Below are 15234 nucleotides of genomic sequence, written 5' to 3' on the forward strand. Positions count from 1 at the left end.
CATCAAAGCAGCTCTAAAGTCTCTCCAAAGTCATCCAAAGTCATTAGCTGATTAGCATCACGTGCTGAAACAAACTCGAAACAAACTCAAAATTTGGTACTGCTGTATGCTTTTAGTGGACGATCAGAGATTGATTCCCACCATTCCAACTTATACAACAAGCAACACTCTATCTCTCCCCTCTATTTGTTCTTCCGGTATTTCTGCTGTCCAGGCATGCCACGTAGGATTACGTCTCTGACATCGCCTATTTTTTTTCCCTGATTCAGTACGAGTCGACTAAATCAGAATTTTATAACTCTAAAGTACAGGGGAATGCAAATCTGACCGTGAATTGATGTCAAATTTACGGCAGGATGTGATTTATAGGGGAGAGGGCTAGTAGTAGGGGTTGGAATTCAGAATTTTGCATCGTATGTATCCGTACTTCTTCGTTTCTCTAAAGCGTCTGCACGTGGAAATAGTCAGCAGACACGTCAAGTAACTTACAACTTTGCAGACTTTTGAGCATGAGCCGTGGTACACGTGGGCCCGGTGGAATCCAACTAACCCGCTGCCCACTCAGCCCCTGGCGTTTCTCGCAAGTCTGAACCCTGTTGGAGGTCACCAACTCACCATGTTTGACGTTTGACGCCTTCTTCTCTTCTCTCTCTTTTTCTCTTAACCCACTACATTCGTTCTGCTGAGCTGAAACAGGGTCGTCCTTCTTCTTCCCCTTTTCTACTTCATTGATCCGTTGTCAAAACATCCAATTGTCTTCGTTTCACGCTTGAATTACGGGAAGAAATGGGAATTAGGGTTTGGATTGGTCCCGAAAAGGACCTTTAATGGCGAGCAGGTATTGATTTTTATCGTCCGATTCGCTCTAGGGTTTGAGATGTCTGTTGCCGAATTGAAGGAGCGGCATATAGCTGCTACAGCCACTGTCAATGCACTCAGAGAACGGTTGAAGCAGAAAAGAACTCTTCTTCTCGACACTGATGGTAGTTCAAGCTGCTACAGCCACTGTCCGAACTTTTTTTTGTCTTTTTATTTTATTTTATTTTTTTTCAAGAAACTCTGTGTTTCGTGTTCTTAGATCCGTTTTCTATGTTCTGGTTTTACAGTTGCCGGGTATGCCAGGTCGCAGGGACGAACACCAGTTAGTTTTGGCCCTACCGATCTGGTCTGTTGTAGGATATTGCAGGGGCACACGGGGAAGGTAAGACTTTTGAGAAGCTGTTTTTTCAAGGTTCTGTTTTGGGGCGATTCGCTAACTACCTCCCAAAACACCCAATAAAAAAAAAAAAAAAAACCAGAAAAGGAAGCCGTGTTAGATTCTTGTTTCTTACTTGTATCCGATTGTTTTAATTTTTCTGTTCTTATTTACTGGACATGTATTGGTAATTAAAGATCCTTCATTGATATATGCTTCCGTCTAACTGCCTCGTTCCTACGCTTAATGGATGCCATGTGGAATGATAAATTGCATAGTCAGGAGAATCCAATGGATGCGACTAGTTGAAATGCTTGGCGAATCGAGTGAAAACATTTGGAAACTTTTTCAGTTTTGTTGTGTATGATAGATCACTCAATGCCAAAAGAAGACGTCAAAAATATAGAACGAATACTATGTTTCTGATCCAACAAATGTGATTGAGGTTTTAATATTACATATTCAAATACGTTAACTTTCTTTGAGATATTTCTCTTTTGAGTTCATGAGTTCAATTAAATTTTTTCCCTGAAAACTTCTTTATAGTCTAGAAGAATGGAAGGGTGGTTTTTCCCCTTCGAATGCTCTGTCTCTCTAAAAGTCACATGAGCCTTATGCCTTGACGCCGAGACTCAAGAAACTAGCCTTGATGCTGCTCAACCTAAAAGTTAGGCGCCTGAGAGTATAAGCCTATGAGGTACTTTCCTCATGAGATGCCTTCCGTCCTGTCTATAAGTGGTTGGCTACATGAATCCTGTTCCACCATTCTGTTCTGTTTCATATCATGTCCATTGTTAAATTATGGGGCCTTAAATCATTTCTCACGTTAGCCCATGTCCTTATCTGTCTGCCCCCAGTTCTTTTAGGTAGGGGTGCTCACGGTTAGGTTAACCGAACCGTGGGGCTTCTTTGAACCGAACCAGTACTACCGGTTTTTGGAAAACCAGTAACCGAAACCAAATCGAAGCCAATCGGTTAACCATCGGTTTTTCGGTTTTTTGATTTTTACAATATATTATAAAAAATATATATATAAATATATAATAAAAAATTATAAATATATATAAAAATATTATATTTTAAATAGTAAATAATATATCATATATTATAAATATATATTTATATATAATTCATATTTATTAATTTATAATATATATATAATATATAAAATATATTATATACAAATATATATAAAATATATAGAAATATATGTATACTGGTCGGTTTGGTTCACCACCGGTTTTCTATATTGGTTAACCGAAACTGAACCGATACCTTAGGTTTGTTAAAAATACCAAACCGAAACTGAACCGACCGGTTCGGTTAACCAATTTTTCAGTTCGGTTTCGGTCGGTTCGGTTTTTCGTTTTTTTTTCTCACTCCTACTTTTAGGGCCTTCAATTTGCAACAGATCACTGCTTTCACTGGTACTGTATATGGTCTTTGCATTACATGCCCAAACCATCTTAGTCTTCTCTGCATGGTTGAGATGCCTTCTGTGTTGTGTTTAAATGCATGTATGGCTATTTGTGTTAAAATTAAAAATTGTTTAGAGGTACTCTTTTGCATTTAAAACCTTTTAATTGTTATTGAATGGACTGTAAGAATGCACGACCTTCTCTAGAGCTCCTAGTAGTATTATGGTTCTTTTTATTTGATCTTCTATTCATTTAAATGTTCTTTCTACATGATATACTACCCTTGTGCATGCTTCTATGCTTTTCCTCTTTTTAATTTTATATTTTTCTTAAAAGAGCACAAAATTTAAGCCTCACAAGTTCTAATAATGAATGGCACTTCTGGCTGGAAGGATATATGCAAAATGTCCTCTTCGTGTCATTTTGATTTTTGACAAAATTGTTATTTTCATTCGTTTTTAGGGATTATCTTCATGCATTTTTTTTATTGTTGTTGTATTTACTTTTGGATTTTCTTTCCTGCAGCTGCAATTGATTTTAATGTAGGTTCTAGTTATACTCGTGGGTTTTGCATGGATACTGTGCTGTAAAATTGGATACAAAATTTACGTAAGAAATGAAATATATAGCAGTTTCCTTTTGGATGTCTTTGCAACAGACTTATCTTGGTGTGAGGACGGGGATGTATCAATTACTATCATAACTTCAAACTTCATTATCCTTTCTCAAGTTACCGCCCTACTTGAATAGTGGATACAAAATTTACATAAGAAATGGAATATATTAGTGGTTCCTAGGCTTGGCAACGAGCCAAGCTTTTCACGAGCTGCTCGAGCCCAATTCAGTGGCTTGATTATTAAACGAGCCAAGCTCGAGCCTACTAGAGCTCGGCTCGCGAGCCGGCTCAAATATATATATATATATATATATATATATATAATAAAATTGTAGAAAATAATATAAATAATAAAAATGTTATAATTATTAATTATTATAATTCTTAATTTTTTAAATATAAAATAAATTTATATATATAATTTTTATTTTTATAAAATATTTTTTTCTCAAAATTGAGCTCGAGTTTATGAATTTTTTACTTGAGCCGAGCTCGAACCTGGTACTATTCGGCTCGGCTTGAATCCATCCCTAGTGGTTTCCTATTGGATTTGTTTTTGCAAGAGACTTATCTGGTGTGAGGATGAGGTTGTACTAATCACTATCATAACTTCAAACTTCATTCTTCTTTTTTAAGTTATCACCCTACTTGAATATTGCTATTTAGGATCAGTCCAGTTGCCCTTCTTTATATAGTTAATCATTTATCAAGAATTAGGACGGTAGAGAATGGAGCATTAAGAGATGGAACTAGTGGAGCTTCAGGGCTGCAAGACTTTTGGTTGGATTGAAATTTTCTCTTGGTGAACCTTTTAGTTCTTTTTATTGCCATACTGTTTACATTTTTTTTTACCAGTGTTGGGGGCATTCCTGTATCTTGAGTGGAGTCATAGTGGTGGAGTTATTTTATTTTATGATCTATGCTGGTTTTTGGATGTTTTATTTCATGATGGAAAGTACCAATAACATCAGAGCTGCAACAGACATGTAGAAATTGTATTTGTGCTGGATTTTTTGGGTCTTCATGCATTTTAAAAATTGCCACCATTTTTGTCATTTTCTTATTCTACAACTTCCATAACTGCTGCAACTGCATCTTTTGCTTTACTTTCTTTGTCTGGACATCAGAAGCTACTAATTGCGGCCATAAATGCTCTCTTAGATATCTGTAGTAACATTAATCTACTAATTAGTCTCAAAAAGAATTAATTAATTTTCTAAGAAATCTGCCAGGTTTATTCATTGGACTGGACTCCTGAAAAGAATCGAATTGTCAGTGCATCACAAGATGGGAGGTTAATTGTGTGGAATGCTCTAACGAGCCAGAAAACTCATGCTATTAAGTTACCATGTGCATGGGTCATGACATGTGCCTTTTCTCCAAATGGTCAGTCTGTTGCATGTGGTGGTCTTGATAGTGTCTGCTCTATCTTCAATCTAAACTCTCCAGTTGACAAGGATGGGAATTTACCAGTATCAAGGATGTTAAGTGGGCACAAGGGTTATGTATCTTCATGTCAGTATGTTGCAGATGAAGATACTCACCTAATAACCAGTTCTGGTGATCAAACGTGTGTTTTGTGGGATGTTACCACAGGCCAGAGGCTTTCTGTGTTTGGAGGTGAATTTCCATCAGGGCACACAGCTGATGTACTAAGGTGTGTATAAAGATCATGTCCATGAATTCTGAGTTGAAGAATATGAATCTCTTTCTCTCTAATATCAGTACTTGCCTTGACCTTATTTCAATACAGAAACCATCCCTACATTTTAGTCCATTTGTTGACATCACTCCCCACATTCTCTCTCTCTCTCCCCTCTTGCACATGCAAATGCCCGCTATTTGTGATAGAAGATGTGGCCTCGCTTTATTGTGCCTGTTCTGTCACACATGTCTCCTAAATGCCCACTATTTTCTGTGGAAGATGTATTTTATTTTTTAGTTGATAAAGATCCTCTCATAATTGATTGTTTTGATATTCTATATATATATGTATATGTATCTATGTATATTATTTTTTAATAATATATATATACATAGATATACAATGCTCTTTTTTCCTTCCAAATGAAATCCTGAATTTATAGAAATTCTATTCTTTGTTCTTGGAATTGACTTCATGCCATTATTTGGTGTTTGGATATACTTTGATGCAAGGATCAAAATATCTCAATGTATCGAGGTGTATCGGTCAATGCATATCGTATCAGGCCCCATACAGGGGGTGTTTCGGGGTTTGGCTTAGTTCAGGGGGTAAACCGGCCTTAAACTGACCCCTCTGAACCAGTTTCAAAGAAAAAGTAAAAAAAAAAAAGGCGAGCAAAGGTACATGCCGATACGCTACGCCCCTACCTGTATCGATATTTTGAACCTTGCTTTGATAATATTCAAATCCAATAACCTTCTTTGACTTTTGTAGAACAATTAACCTTTTCATTTTCCTTTTTTTGGGAGGATGGGTCTCCTTTTTTTTTCTTTTCTTTTCTTTTCTTTCTTGGTGCTTGAACAATGAAATTGTAACCTTTAAACTAGTATAGCTACCTGTAGTTGAACAAACTTTAGGGAACTGTTTAATGAGAGGACATTAGAGCTCTATAAAGTTCCCATAAACTTTGATGTTTTCTTAATCAACTTGCTTCAAAGTCTAGTTCAAATTGGGATTTGGCTGTTAGTCAGAACTTCCTTTCTTACAATGTGAATCTGTAAATGGAAGGCTGATTAATTATGACTTGTTACTTTCATTTTCTTTTAATTTTCAATTAAAGCGTCAAAAATAAAATTTTTATTGTCTCGTTTAGAATGCGCTTATTTGATGCCCAGATGCATTTATTTACATTTTCTATTTTAAAAAGTTTATCTTTATTGCAAAAAATAATTTGCATCTGATATGACATTAGATATCGCATAGACACTTCTAGAATATATTTAACCTGAGCATTTGATAAATGTTAAGATAGCTAGAAGATGAAAAATTACTTTTAGTAGGAAAAGAGCTTGTTGAGGTAAGGCATTGTTGAGTTGAGCAAGACTTTAGAGAGAGAAAATAAAGGGATTGGCAGAACTAAGGAATTAGTGTGAACTAACCTAACCTGTTGGAATAAATTTTCAAGTTTAAATAAATGGTGGTGCAATCCGGTCAGTCAAAATTCCTCATGCAGTTCTTTTTGAATTCTAGGATGGACAATTTTCTAGATGTGACTTTTATAGGGTTTAATTCAACTAAAGTGCTGGAAATAGTTAGTACATTCAGTACTCCTTTCTACAGCTTTAATGCAGACCAATTACTGCAGATTGATTCACTTTGTTCTTTCCAATAAGCAAAAAATAGCACCAAAAACCTAAAAAGAAAAAAACAAATAGAAACAAAAAATGCATTAGCCTAAGAGAGAATTAGAAAGAGAAAGAGTGTAGGAACCCTAGAACCACTCTAGGATGTTAGGGAGCTCACTCACCAATACAGGATAATTCATAATTCCATCAGCAGACTTCAGCTAACATAGGACATACTTAAGAAGCTGGCCCCTGATAATAAAAGTACCACTGAGGCTTCATTCCTCATCTTGTGAACCAGTGACATTGAAAAAGACCTCAAGGTTGATTAGGCTTCAATAGCTCCAAGCCTTTGTTGCTAGATGTATGATAGAATGCATTACATGTCTTGTTATGTAATCCATTTAACTGGAGGGATGGAATTCAGTCTTCTGTGAAGAAAAAAAAGAAAGTTAGAATGCTTTCTACTTTTTCTGCTAATGTGTAGTAATGATCCACGGCAGGTAACTGGTTTCCCTGATTCAACCAAAGAACTCACTCAACAATTAAGGATCTTAGTGGTTTTAGGGGGAAACACCAACCAAATAGAGAATATTAGAACCTAAAACAAAATACTATAAGGATGAAAATATAAGAGGATTTAAGAAGAAACTTCTGGAGAAGGAAGTGGATTGACAGGAGTGAAGGGAAGATACCTTGCAGCTTCGTGTAAGTATGGGCATTGATTCTCTAACATTCTTTATTTGTTTAAATGGTCCTTTCCCCGCATTATCCTTGATTTCTGCAATAATTACCATTCAGGAGCTCTTGTGGAAGCTCAATAGACTATAGATGGCATTTGGAGGAAAGGAGAATTTGGGTAGATGGATTTCCTGTAACATGATAGATTTGGAGAAGGCTTATGACTGACTTCCTTAATTTTATCCTTGAGCAGAAGGGATTTGGACTGGTGTTAGGGACAGCGATGAAGAGTTCTAGTATGACTCATTTGTTGCTCTTTATTCCTAAAAGGTTTGTCAGTTGCTGTCAGCTAATGAGGTTTTGCACTGGTTATCTTTCTGTTCTTTATTTTCTTGCCACTATATCATTATAAGTAATATTTTTAGTAGGGTATGACAGAAAATACTAGAAGATGAATCTTTTGAGAAATGATTTGAAGTCCAAAGGGGTTCCCTTTTTCGTCTACTTCATATGTGGCACCTCATTCTGACTTGTGTGGTCATTGTCTGGATTGTTTATGCAGGCATGTGCTGAATGTTTCAAGTAGACTAATTTCTTTTTTCTTCCTTTCATTCATCAGTGTATCAATCAATGGATCCAACTCAAAGATGTTTGTTTCTGGTTCATGTGATGCAACTGTCCGGTTGTGGGACACCCGTATTGCAAGTCGAGCAGTGCGCACATTTCATGGCCATGAAGGAGATGTTAACACTGTGAAGTTCTTCCCAGATGGACAAAGATTTGGAACCGGCTCAGATGATGGAACATGCAGGTTATTTGACATGAGAACTGGGCACCAGCTTCAAGTCTACCATCAGCAGCATGCTGCTGCTGATGGTGAGGTTCCTCATGTGATCTCTATTGCCTTCTCAATATCAGGCAGGCTTCTGTTTGCTGCATACTCAAATAATGATTGTTATGTATGGGACACCCTAGTGGCAAAGGTATGTAAGTTAGTTATATGTATTAAGTTTAATCCTTCTGACCATATTGTTACCAGTTTTTACAAGAGGCTAGCACCCAAATCCCTCACCCTCCCCCCTCCCAAAAAGGGTAAATTTCATCTTTCTCCCCTATATTTTACCTAAAATTATAATTTCTTCTATGCACTTTCACTACTTATATTTTGTGCCCAATAAATAGTTATTGGCATCTTTGTAAAAGAATTTGAAACTTATTGGCATCTTTTCTCCTAACGAGAACTGGTAAAAACAAGTAAACCAACAAGGATAAATTTCATTTTCTACTAAGAACGATAAGTTTCATTTCCTTTTAAGTTAATTGTCTAATATGTACCTATAAATTGAAGTTTGTTTCAAAATATCCCTTACAAAACCTAAACAGATTTAGCATTTTGGTGGTTTTTTTTTTTGCCCCAGTAAAACCAGTAAAATAAGCAAAATACATTAACGATTACCTTTTGGGCAACTCTAATTTGTTTCAGAAAATATTTTATGTTAGAAAATTGCCTAAAATAGTTACATGTAAAATGTGCTTCTAGTTGTGATTTGGACTTTAACATATAATTGAATTTATAGTAATATTAAATATTTAAATGTGTTATAGTTTAACTGATAAAAAAACTTTTTTTTTGGTACATAACTGATAAAAAACATTTGACCTAGTTTAAAACTATTTCATTTTAAATTTTAAGAATGAATGAATGGTGTATTTAATAAACCTTCTTAGTTCTTAAGTTGAAATGATTATTGAAAAGTCTAAAGTCTGAACTTTTATCTTGGTATTCATCAAATATTCATAGATTTTGATTAAAACATTCAACTTGCTAGCTGCAAATGTAGAAAATTGAAGCGTAGGGAATAATTTGTAATTTTGGGTATGCGTTTGGGGAGGAAGTGAAGTTTGTATAAATAATTAATTATGTTTATTGGGTAAATTTTTAAATAGTTAAAATATAGGGGAGAATTTTATAGTTAAAGGCGAAGTTCAAGGGAGACAAATAAGCAGTGAAATTTGTCCATAAAAAGGGGCATCTTTTCTACTGCTGCTGGAATTGTATACATGGAATGGTGTAGCCTCGGGCTACATCCACCAATAAAAACTCGCCACTGTATCTTGTGCATACAAGACACACAAGACACTTGTAGCCCAAGGCTACACACATGGTGTAGCCAGTGTGGCTATTGAAGTGTATTATGATTTTGTTTTTCCTTTTATCTCTTTTACTTTCTGTAAATTGATGTTTATCTAGTATTTTAGTACTTTGATTTTCATACAATGGTTTATGCACATGAACTTGTCAGCAAGGTCCAAAGTATTGATACTGTTAGTGTCAAGTATGTAGGGGTATTTCTGTCTTTATACTTATGTTGAGGTTGCTGATCTGTAATATTATATTAGAACTAGTGTCCCTTACTTAAGTAAGGGCACATGTGTCTTTTCCATTATGTTAGTAATATAAAACATGTCTGGCCGAATGGGAGAGGTAATTTTTCTCTCATTCGAACCAGCCTTTTCTTCTCTCCTTTTCTCCTCTTTTCTCTCTCTTTCTTTCTTCTTTCTTCTTTTCTCTTCTTGGCTGTTATCAGACTTAACAGAACTCAAGGGCAGGCCGAATCATAATAGATACACCCAACTGTATCAGCAGGGGTGTATCGATACTTTTTAGGCCACACGTTTTTTTTGTTTTAGTTTTAAAAAAAAATCATTTTTATACATACTTTTATATAATTTAATCAATAAAAAATTGATTTCCCAAAAGCACCTGTAAACAGGTGTATTGAGAAGCCAACGATACAATACAATATGCCCAATTTGGGGCATATCGTATCAATACTTTGAACCTTGCTTGTCAGACTTAAATGTCTGAATTCTTTTACTTTCTGTAAACTGATGTTTATCTCATGGTTAAAAAAAAACGGCCCAGAAATGGAACCATTCTGGCCACCGGTTTCCAGGTTGATGGTTCGACCGTCCGGTCGAATGGACAGCCCGTTCTGACAAAAAAAATAAAAATGGAAATAATTAAAAATAAAATGGCTAAAAACCCTTGAATGGGTCAACGGGTTGGCGGTTCGACCACCCGGGTCAATGGGTCATTGACTGGTTCAACGGTTTTTGGCCAGGGACCGGGTTTGGGTTAAGACAGAACTGGTTGCCTGGACAGTTCCCGGGCCGAATGGTCCAACTGTCCAGGTCAATGGCTGTTCGAAAACCATGGTTTATCTAGTATTTTAGTACTTTGATTTTCATACAATGGTGTAGACACATTATCTTGTCGGACTTAAATGTCTGAATTCTAGGAGTTTACTTTGGCTACATCAAGGGTGTACCTCCAGGCTACGTATCCCAATCAAAACAAGCCACTTGGTCTTGTTGTATGTTCTTCCAAGATCTTGCTATGTGTTAAACTTAAAGGTTCTCTTAGAATATGGTAAATGGTGAAGCCTAACAAGAGAACTAAATGTTTCCTTTAAGTGGGTAAGAAGAGCAGCAAATGGAATGACAGATTCTCTGGCCAAACAAGGGGCTATGAGACGGCAAATGTTTGGGAAAATCTGTAATTTTTGGTGACTTGGTATGGAATTTACACCCCAGCTCTTGTAATTCCTAAACTTTCATTAATAAAATCCCTTTTCTGCTGATCAATGGTGAATGGTGAAGTTTAAATTCTCTTAGAACATGAGAGTGCGCCAGCATGGGAGATTGTGCATAAAATAAAGTGGCCTGTTTTGATTGGGGATGTAGTCTGGGTCTGCTCTCATCAGTCCTATGGTACGTCCAAAACCAAAGTGAACTCAAGTTTGACAGATATTTCTACATTGGAGCAAAAGTTTTTGCCCCCAAGGCTGTTTTTTGGTAAGAGTGCAGATGCTGAACCCAATTATGAATTCCAAGACATGTTTGCATTCAAAATGGGAGTAAAGTTTCTCAAAATTGGTCAATGTAAAAAAGGTGGATTCCAGTTTTGGAATTTGCGTTTGTACCCATCACAAGCAAAACCATTTGGTAAGAATAAAAAATTTATCAATACAAAACCAACTTTACATATTCATGAACAGTACATGTTTGTGTTTGCACTTTTACATATTTGTACAACGGATCAAGCACCAAAAGAATTGTTGAGCTATCTACTTGAAATGCATCAAGAATTTCTATTTGAAATGATCTCTCTTTGGACGTAAGGCTCAGTTTGGAAAAAGTACAAATACAAATAGGTAGATTGCAAAACTTTGTATTTTCTATGTATTTGTACTGTATATATTTGTGTTTGTACTCCTTCCAAACTAAGCCTAAATAAATTGTGGAAAATCCTGTAGGCAACCAAAAACATAGGTGTGTTCTGTTGTTGCACCATTGCATCGGCATGTATGTCTCTACATATAAATACTGCCATGTAGTCAGCCTATGAGAAGGTGGCCATGGAGGTATTTTCTTGAACACCCTTGCTTCTGGTAGGACTGACTAGAGTCCTCTTTCAAGAATTTGAAACATCCCGTGTCATGGGATATTGGTCATTTCCAACTTGATTTTTGTGAATCTTGCAACTCCAATTTGTATTTACATTCAATGTTTTTACCAACATTGGGAATTTATTCAGTGCTATGCTAAACTTTGGTGAAAATTCTCTTAAAACTACTTGATGTCCCTATCTCAGGTGGTTCTAAATTTGGGATCTTTGCAAAACTCTCATGAGGGCCGGATCACCTGTTTAGGTTTGTCAGCTGATGGAAGTGCCTTGTGTACAGGAAGTTGGGATAAGAACCTGAAGGTTAGATTCTCTACAAACCTGTTAATTCTATTTCATGATGTTTGTGGTATGCATAAAACAAAGCACCCATTCTTCCTACGTTTAAGCAGTGTGTTATTCTGTCTTCTAATCTTCTTTATTTGATGGCCATATCTCATTTTGAATGCGTAATAACCAAAAAATGAAGTAATAAGGTTCACATTGATTCTCCTTCCATGAATCATTTAAGCTCTGTATGTTCATATCATCATACGTAAAAGCAGACGTGAGGCACAGTGGCCAAAAACCTTGATATAGATCAGCAAATGTTTAGCAGATACAATTTTTGTTTAAAATCAACCGCAATTTCCTCACACGTTTTGCTCTGAATATTTCTTTTTTGTTGACAGATTTGGGCTTTTGGAGGCGACAGGAGAGAGATCTGAGTTTTCCAAGCAGAAAGGTTACAAAACTTTGGTTTATGTGGATTGTGTTGCACTGCTGCAAGTCATGCTCTTTCATCCACTTCCCAATTCCCAACAGGAATATTCATGGGACAATCTTGACTCTTTGATCAGGTGCTGCAGTGTCTCTACGCCTTGAAACATGTAATTCGTTCCAACTTTCTTTTAATTCATTTTGAGTAAAACGTTGTGATTAGGAGAAAGGAGGCCAGGAGAAGAGACTAGAAAGGAGAAGGAAAAAACATGAAAAAATAGAAACAAAAAAAGAAAAACAAACGATTTGTATTGAGAGTACTGAAAGGGGCCATCGTGTTGTATCTCTTTGTAATGTCAGTTTGTTTCTTGTTTCTGTTGAAATTTGCAATTGAGCAAGTAGAAAGTGGTCTAGCAATTGCTTCGAAATGACGTGTGGTATATGGAAATGGCCCGTCTCCGGTAATTTATCCATTACGTTTCTGTCTCTAACTTTTCTTTTGCTTGTTCTTTTTAGCTTAGGCAACTGTATCTTCAAATTCACAAGATTTCTTTATCTAGAAGGATCTCTTGAACGAATACTTCCCTCTGTCAATTGTTCCTTCCCGTTAATGCTAGTAGCTGGATCGTTTTTGCAACGGTAGTATTGTTAGGTGCAGCCAGTGCAGGCTAAGGCTCAGTTTGGAAAGAGTATAAATGCAAATATATACAGTGCAAATGCATACAAAATAATACAAAATATAAGGTTTTGTTCTCTACATATTTGCATTTGTACTCCTTTCAAACTAACTCTAAAGGACAAACATACATGCCTTGAGTTTTCATTAAGTCTGTTTGGTAGAGTTTTTGTTTATTAACTAAAAGTTGTATTTGATTTGTTTTTAAGACCAATAAAAGTAATAATCTTAACCATCTATGAAAAATAGGCGACACTAGGTGTTATTAGGCGTCATATCAGTAAAACAGTAAATAAATGATTAATCATTTTTAATGGTGAGTATGTACATAAATTAATGTTAGTTTTGTGAATATCTATGCGATTTGATCATTATGATAGGTTAAATGTTGATTAATGATGGCGTTTTGATAAATGTCAATCATGAAACACTTGCGAAAATTTTCAAATAGGATATACTCCATTGAATATACCTTTTGGCTTGACTCCATTGCACTTTAAACCATCTTCTATACTAATGTGAGTCACGTGACTTATTTAAAATTTTAAAACCTTTGTTTTACCTCATTATTTCCTGTTCATTGCTGATTGCACTGACCCCACCTGATCGACGAAATGTTTGAAAAATGAGTTCAGTAAAAAAAACTCCTCCCCCACCCACATGCACACAGCACACTCCCCATCTGTCTAGTTTTTCCATGTACAATACGAAAGTTTTGCACAAAAGGTCATCTAACAATGAATCATCAGAACAAAAACAATAACAGTATAAATCAAAAGGGAAAAATCATCTCAACCATGAAGTTAGCTGAATTTGAAGGTACAAAATGATGTTCAGCTATTGGGAGACTTCGTCTGCTGTTGTATGCCTTTTAGTAGACGTAGAGCGGTAGTGGGATGCAAACATCCGAAGATAAGGATGTTGAGGCTTGGAGATCGGGCTGTGTGATGGGTGCGAGTATCAATTTTTGAGGAGGAAATCCAAATTCTGACTGCTCCGCATATCAAGAACTCTACCCATTTCAGCCGCACATGGGGAGATGTTCCCCATACATGGCTGTAGTGCCTTGTGCGTAGAGTTCTTGTGGTAGGAGATCCGGTATCATTATTTGCTACTCCCCTGATGTTTTCATTGATTCGGTTTTGGTTTGTATTTTTCCGACATTCAGTTCTTCGGTTCAGTTTCAATTAACCTACGTTCGGTTAACCAAACGAATCTACCTATTTTCCAATTATTTGCGACTGGTTTTTTAGAAGTTGTGAGTATTAAAGATTGAGTTGTTTTTATAATAAACATTAGTTATTAGGTTGTAGTTAGAAAATATTGTTGAAATGTTTTAATAAATCTTTGTTTTAGTGGTGGTGAAATATTAATTCTTTTTTTAATTTACGAAAAGATAAATTTATTTTTTGTTTCCATGAAATTTGCATTAAAAAATAAAAAAACGGAATCATAATCGGTTAATTTAAATTGGGTATACCTATCATGCACTTGGGGAGTATTTTGCAATTGGGAAGCTGTGACTCGAATTGTATATTAAAGGGGGGTTCGGTTTAGGAAAATTCACGTATTCCGTAGAGGGGTAGTTTCCATATTCCCACTGAACCGCTTAACATATTTTGATACACAAACATCTATTAAGAAACCTCTTCTTTTATATATATTGTTTCAAAACAAAAAAAGTAACGTGATTTACAGTATCCCCTTCTTTCCTTTTTTTGGCATCCCCTGAGTTTTATATACAGGTGCTGGTGTTATCTCCGTCTACACTGTAGTTGAGTCTTCCAGCCTCTCTCTCCATCGCCATTATAATTCACAGTTCACACTGCTCTCTGCACCATGTCGACTGATATATCCTCCTCCCTTTCTTCTCTTACCCATGGAGTAGGTTTGTGGGCTATTATATGTGTTTTGATAGTTCTTGTGGGTCTTTTTGGCTCCTTGACATGTCGACCTCGCGAGGATGGACGTACCAATTCCAATGTCGACAACAATATTAACAAAGATGAAGAGAAAGGAGAAGAAGGAGAGAATGACAACAACAAGAATGGAGGAGAAGAGAATGACAGCAACAAGAAAGGAGAAGAAGAGAATGACGAAACCAAATAACCTTTGCAAGGTTATATATCCAAGAAGTTTAGTTAAATGCCTAAGCAGCTTATATTAATTAATTGGTGAGCTTCCAGAGTATAAAGACTGACTAGACAATAG

General features: G+C 36.0%; 1 protein-coding gene across 2 annotated transcripts; it reads left to right on the forward strand.

The window, feature by feature from the left end:
• The first annotated feature begins 393 nt into the window (after nucleotides 1–393).
• LOC148850913 (guanine nucleotide-binding protein subunit beta-2-like) lies at nucleotides 394–12775 on the forward strand. Of its 2 annotated transcripts, none has more exons than XM_088944536.1 (6): nucleotides 394–983; nucleotides 1107–1201; nucleotides 4462–4886; nucleotides 7800–8163; nucleotides 11838–11951; nucleotides 12320–12775. In XM_088944536.1, the coding sequence occupies exons 1-6, from the start codon at nucleotides 878–880 to the stop codon at nucleotides 12353–12355; spliced, it is 1140 nt and encodes a 379-aa protein (XP_088800662.1). In that variant the 5' UTR covers nucleotides 394–877; the 3' UTR covers nucleotides 12356–12775. The 2 variants fall into 2 exon arrangements, with proteins under 2 accessions (XP_088800662.1, XP_088800661.1); XM_088944535.1 differs by having other exon boundaries at nucleotides 510–1007.
• The last annotated feature ends 2459 nt before the right edge of the window (nucleotides 12776–15234 follow it).

This window comes from Nelumbo lutea, chromosome 5 (assembly GCF_056320005.1).
Source record: "Nelumbo lutea isolate HS-2025 chromosome 5, American lotus-T2T, whole genome shotgun sequence".
NCBI lineage: Eukaryota > Viridiplantae > Streptophyta > Magnoliopsida > Proteales > Nelumbonaceae > Nelumbo > Nelumbo lutea.

Excerpts from the sequence above, each read along its gene's own strand:
- LOC148850913 (XM_088944535.1), top strand. The coding sequence starts at position 878 with ATGTCTGTTGCCGAATTGAAGGAGCGGCATATAGCTGCTACAGCCACT. Across the intron at positions 1,008-1,106 it reads TTCAAGCTGCTACAGCCACT|TTGCCGGGTATGCCAGGTCG; the intron begins GTCCGAACTTTT and ends CTGGTTTTACAG. Across the intron at positions 4,887-7,799 it reads CACACAGCTGATGTACTAAG|TGTATCAATCAATGGATCCA; the intron begins GTGTGTATAAAG and ends TTCATTCATCAG.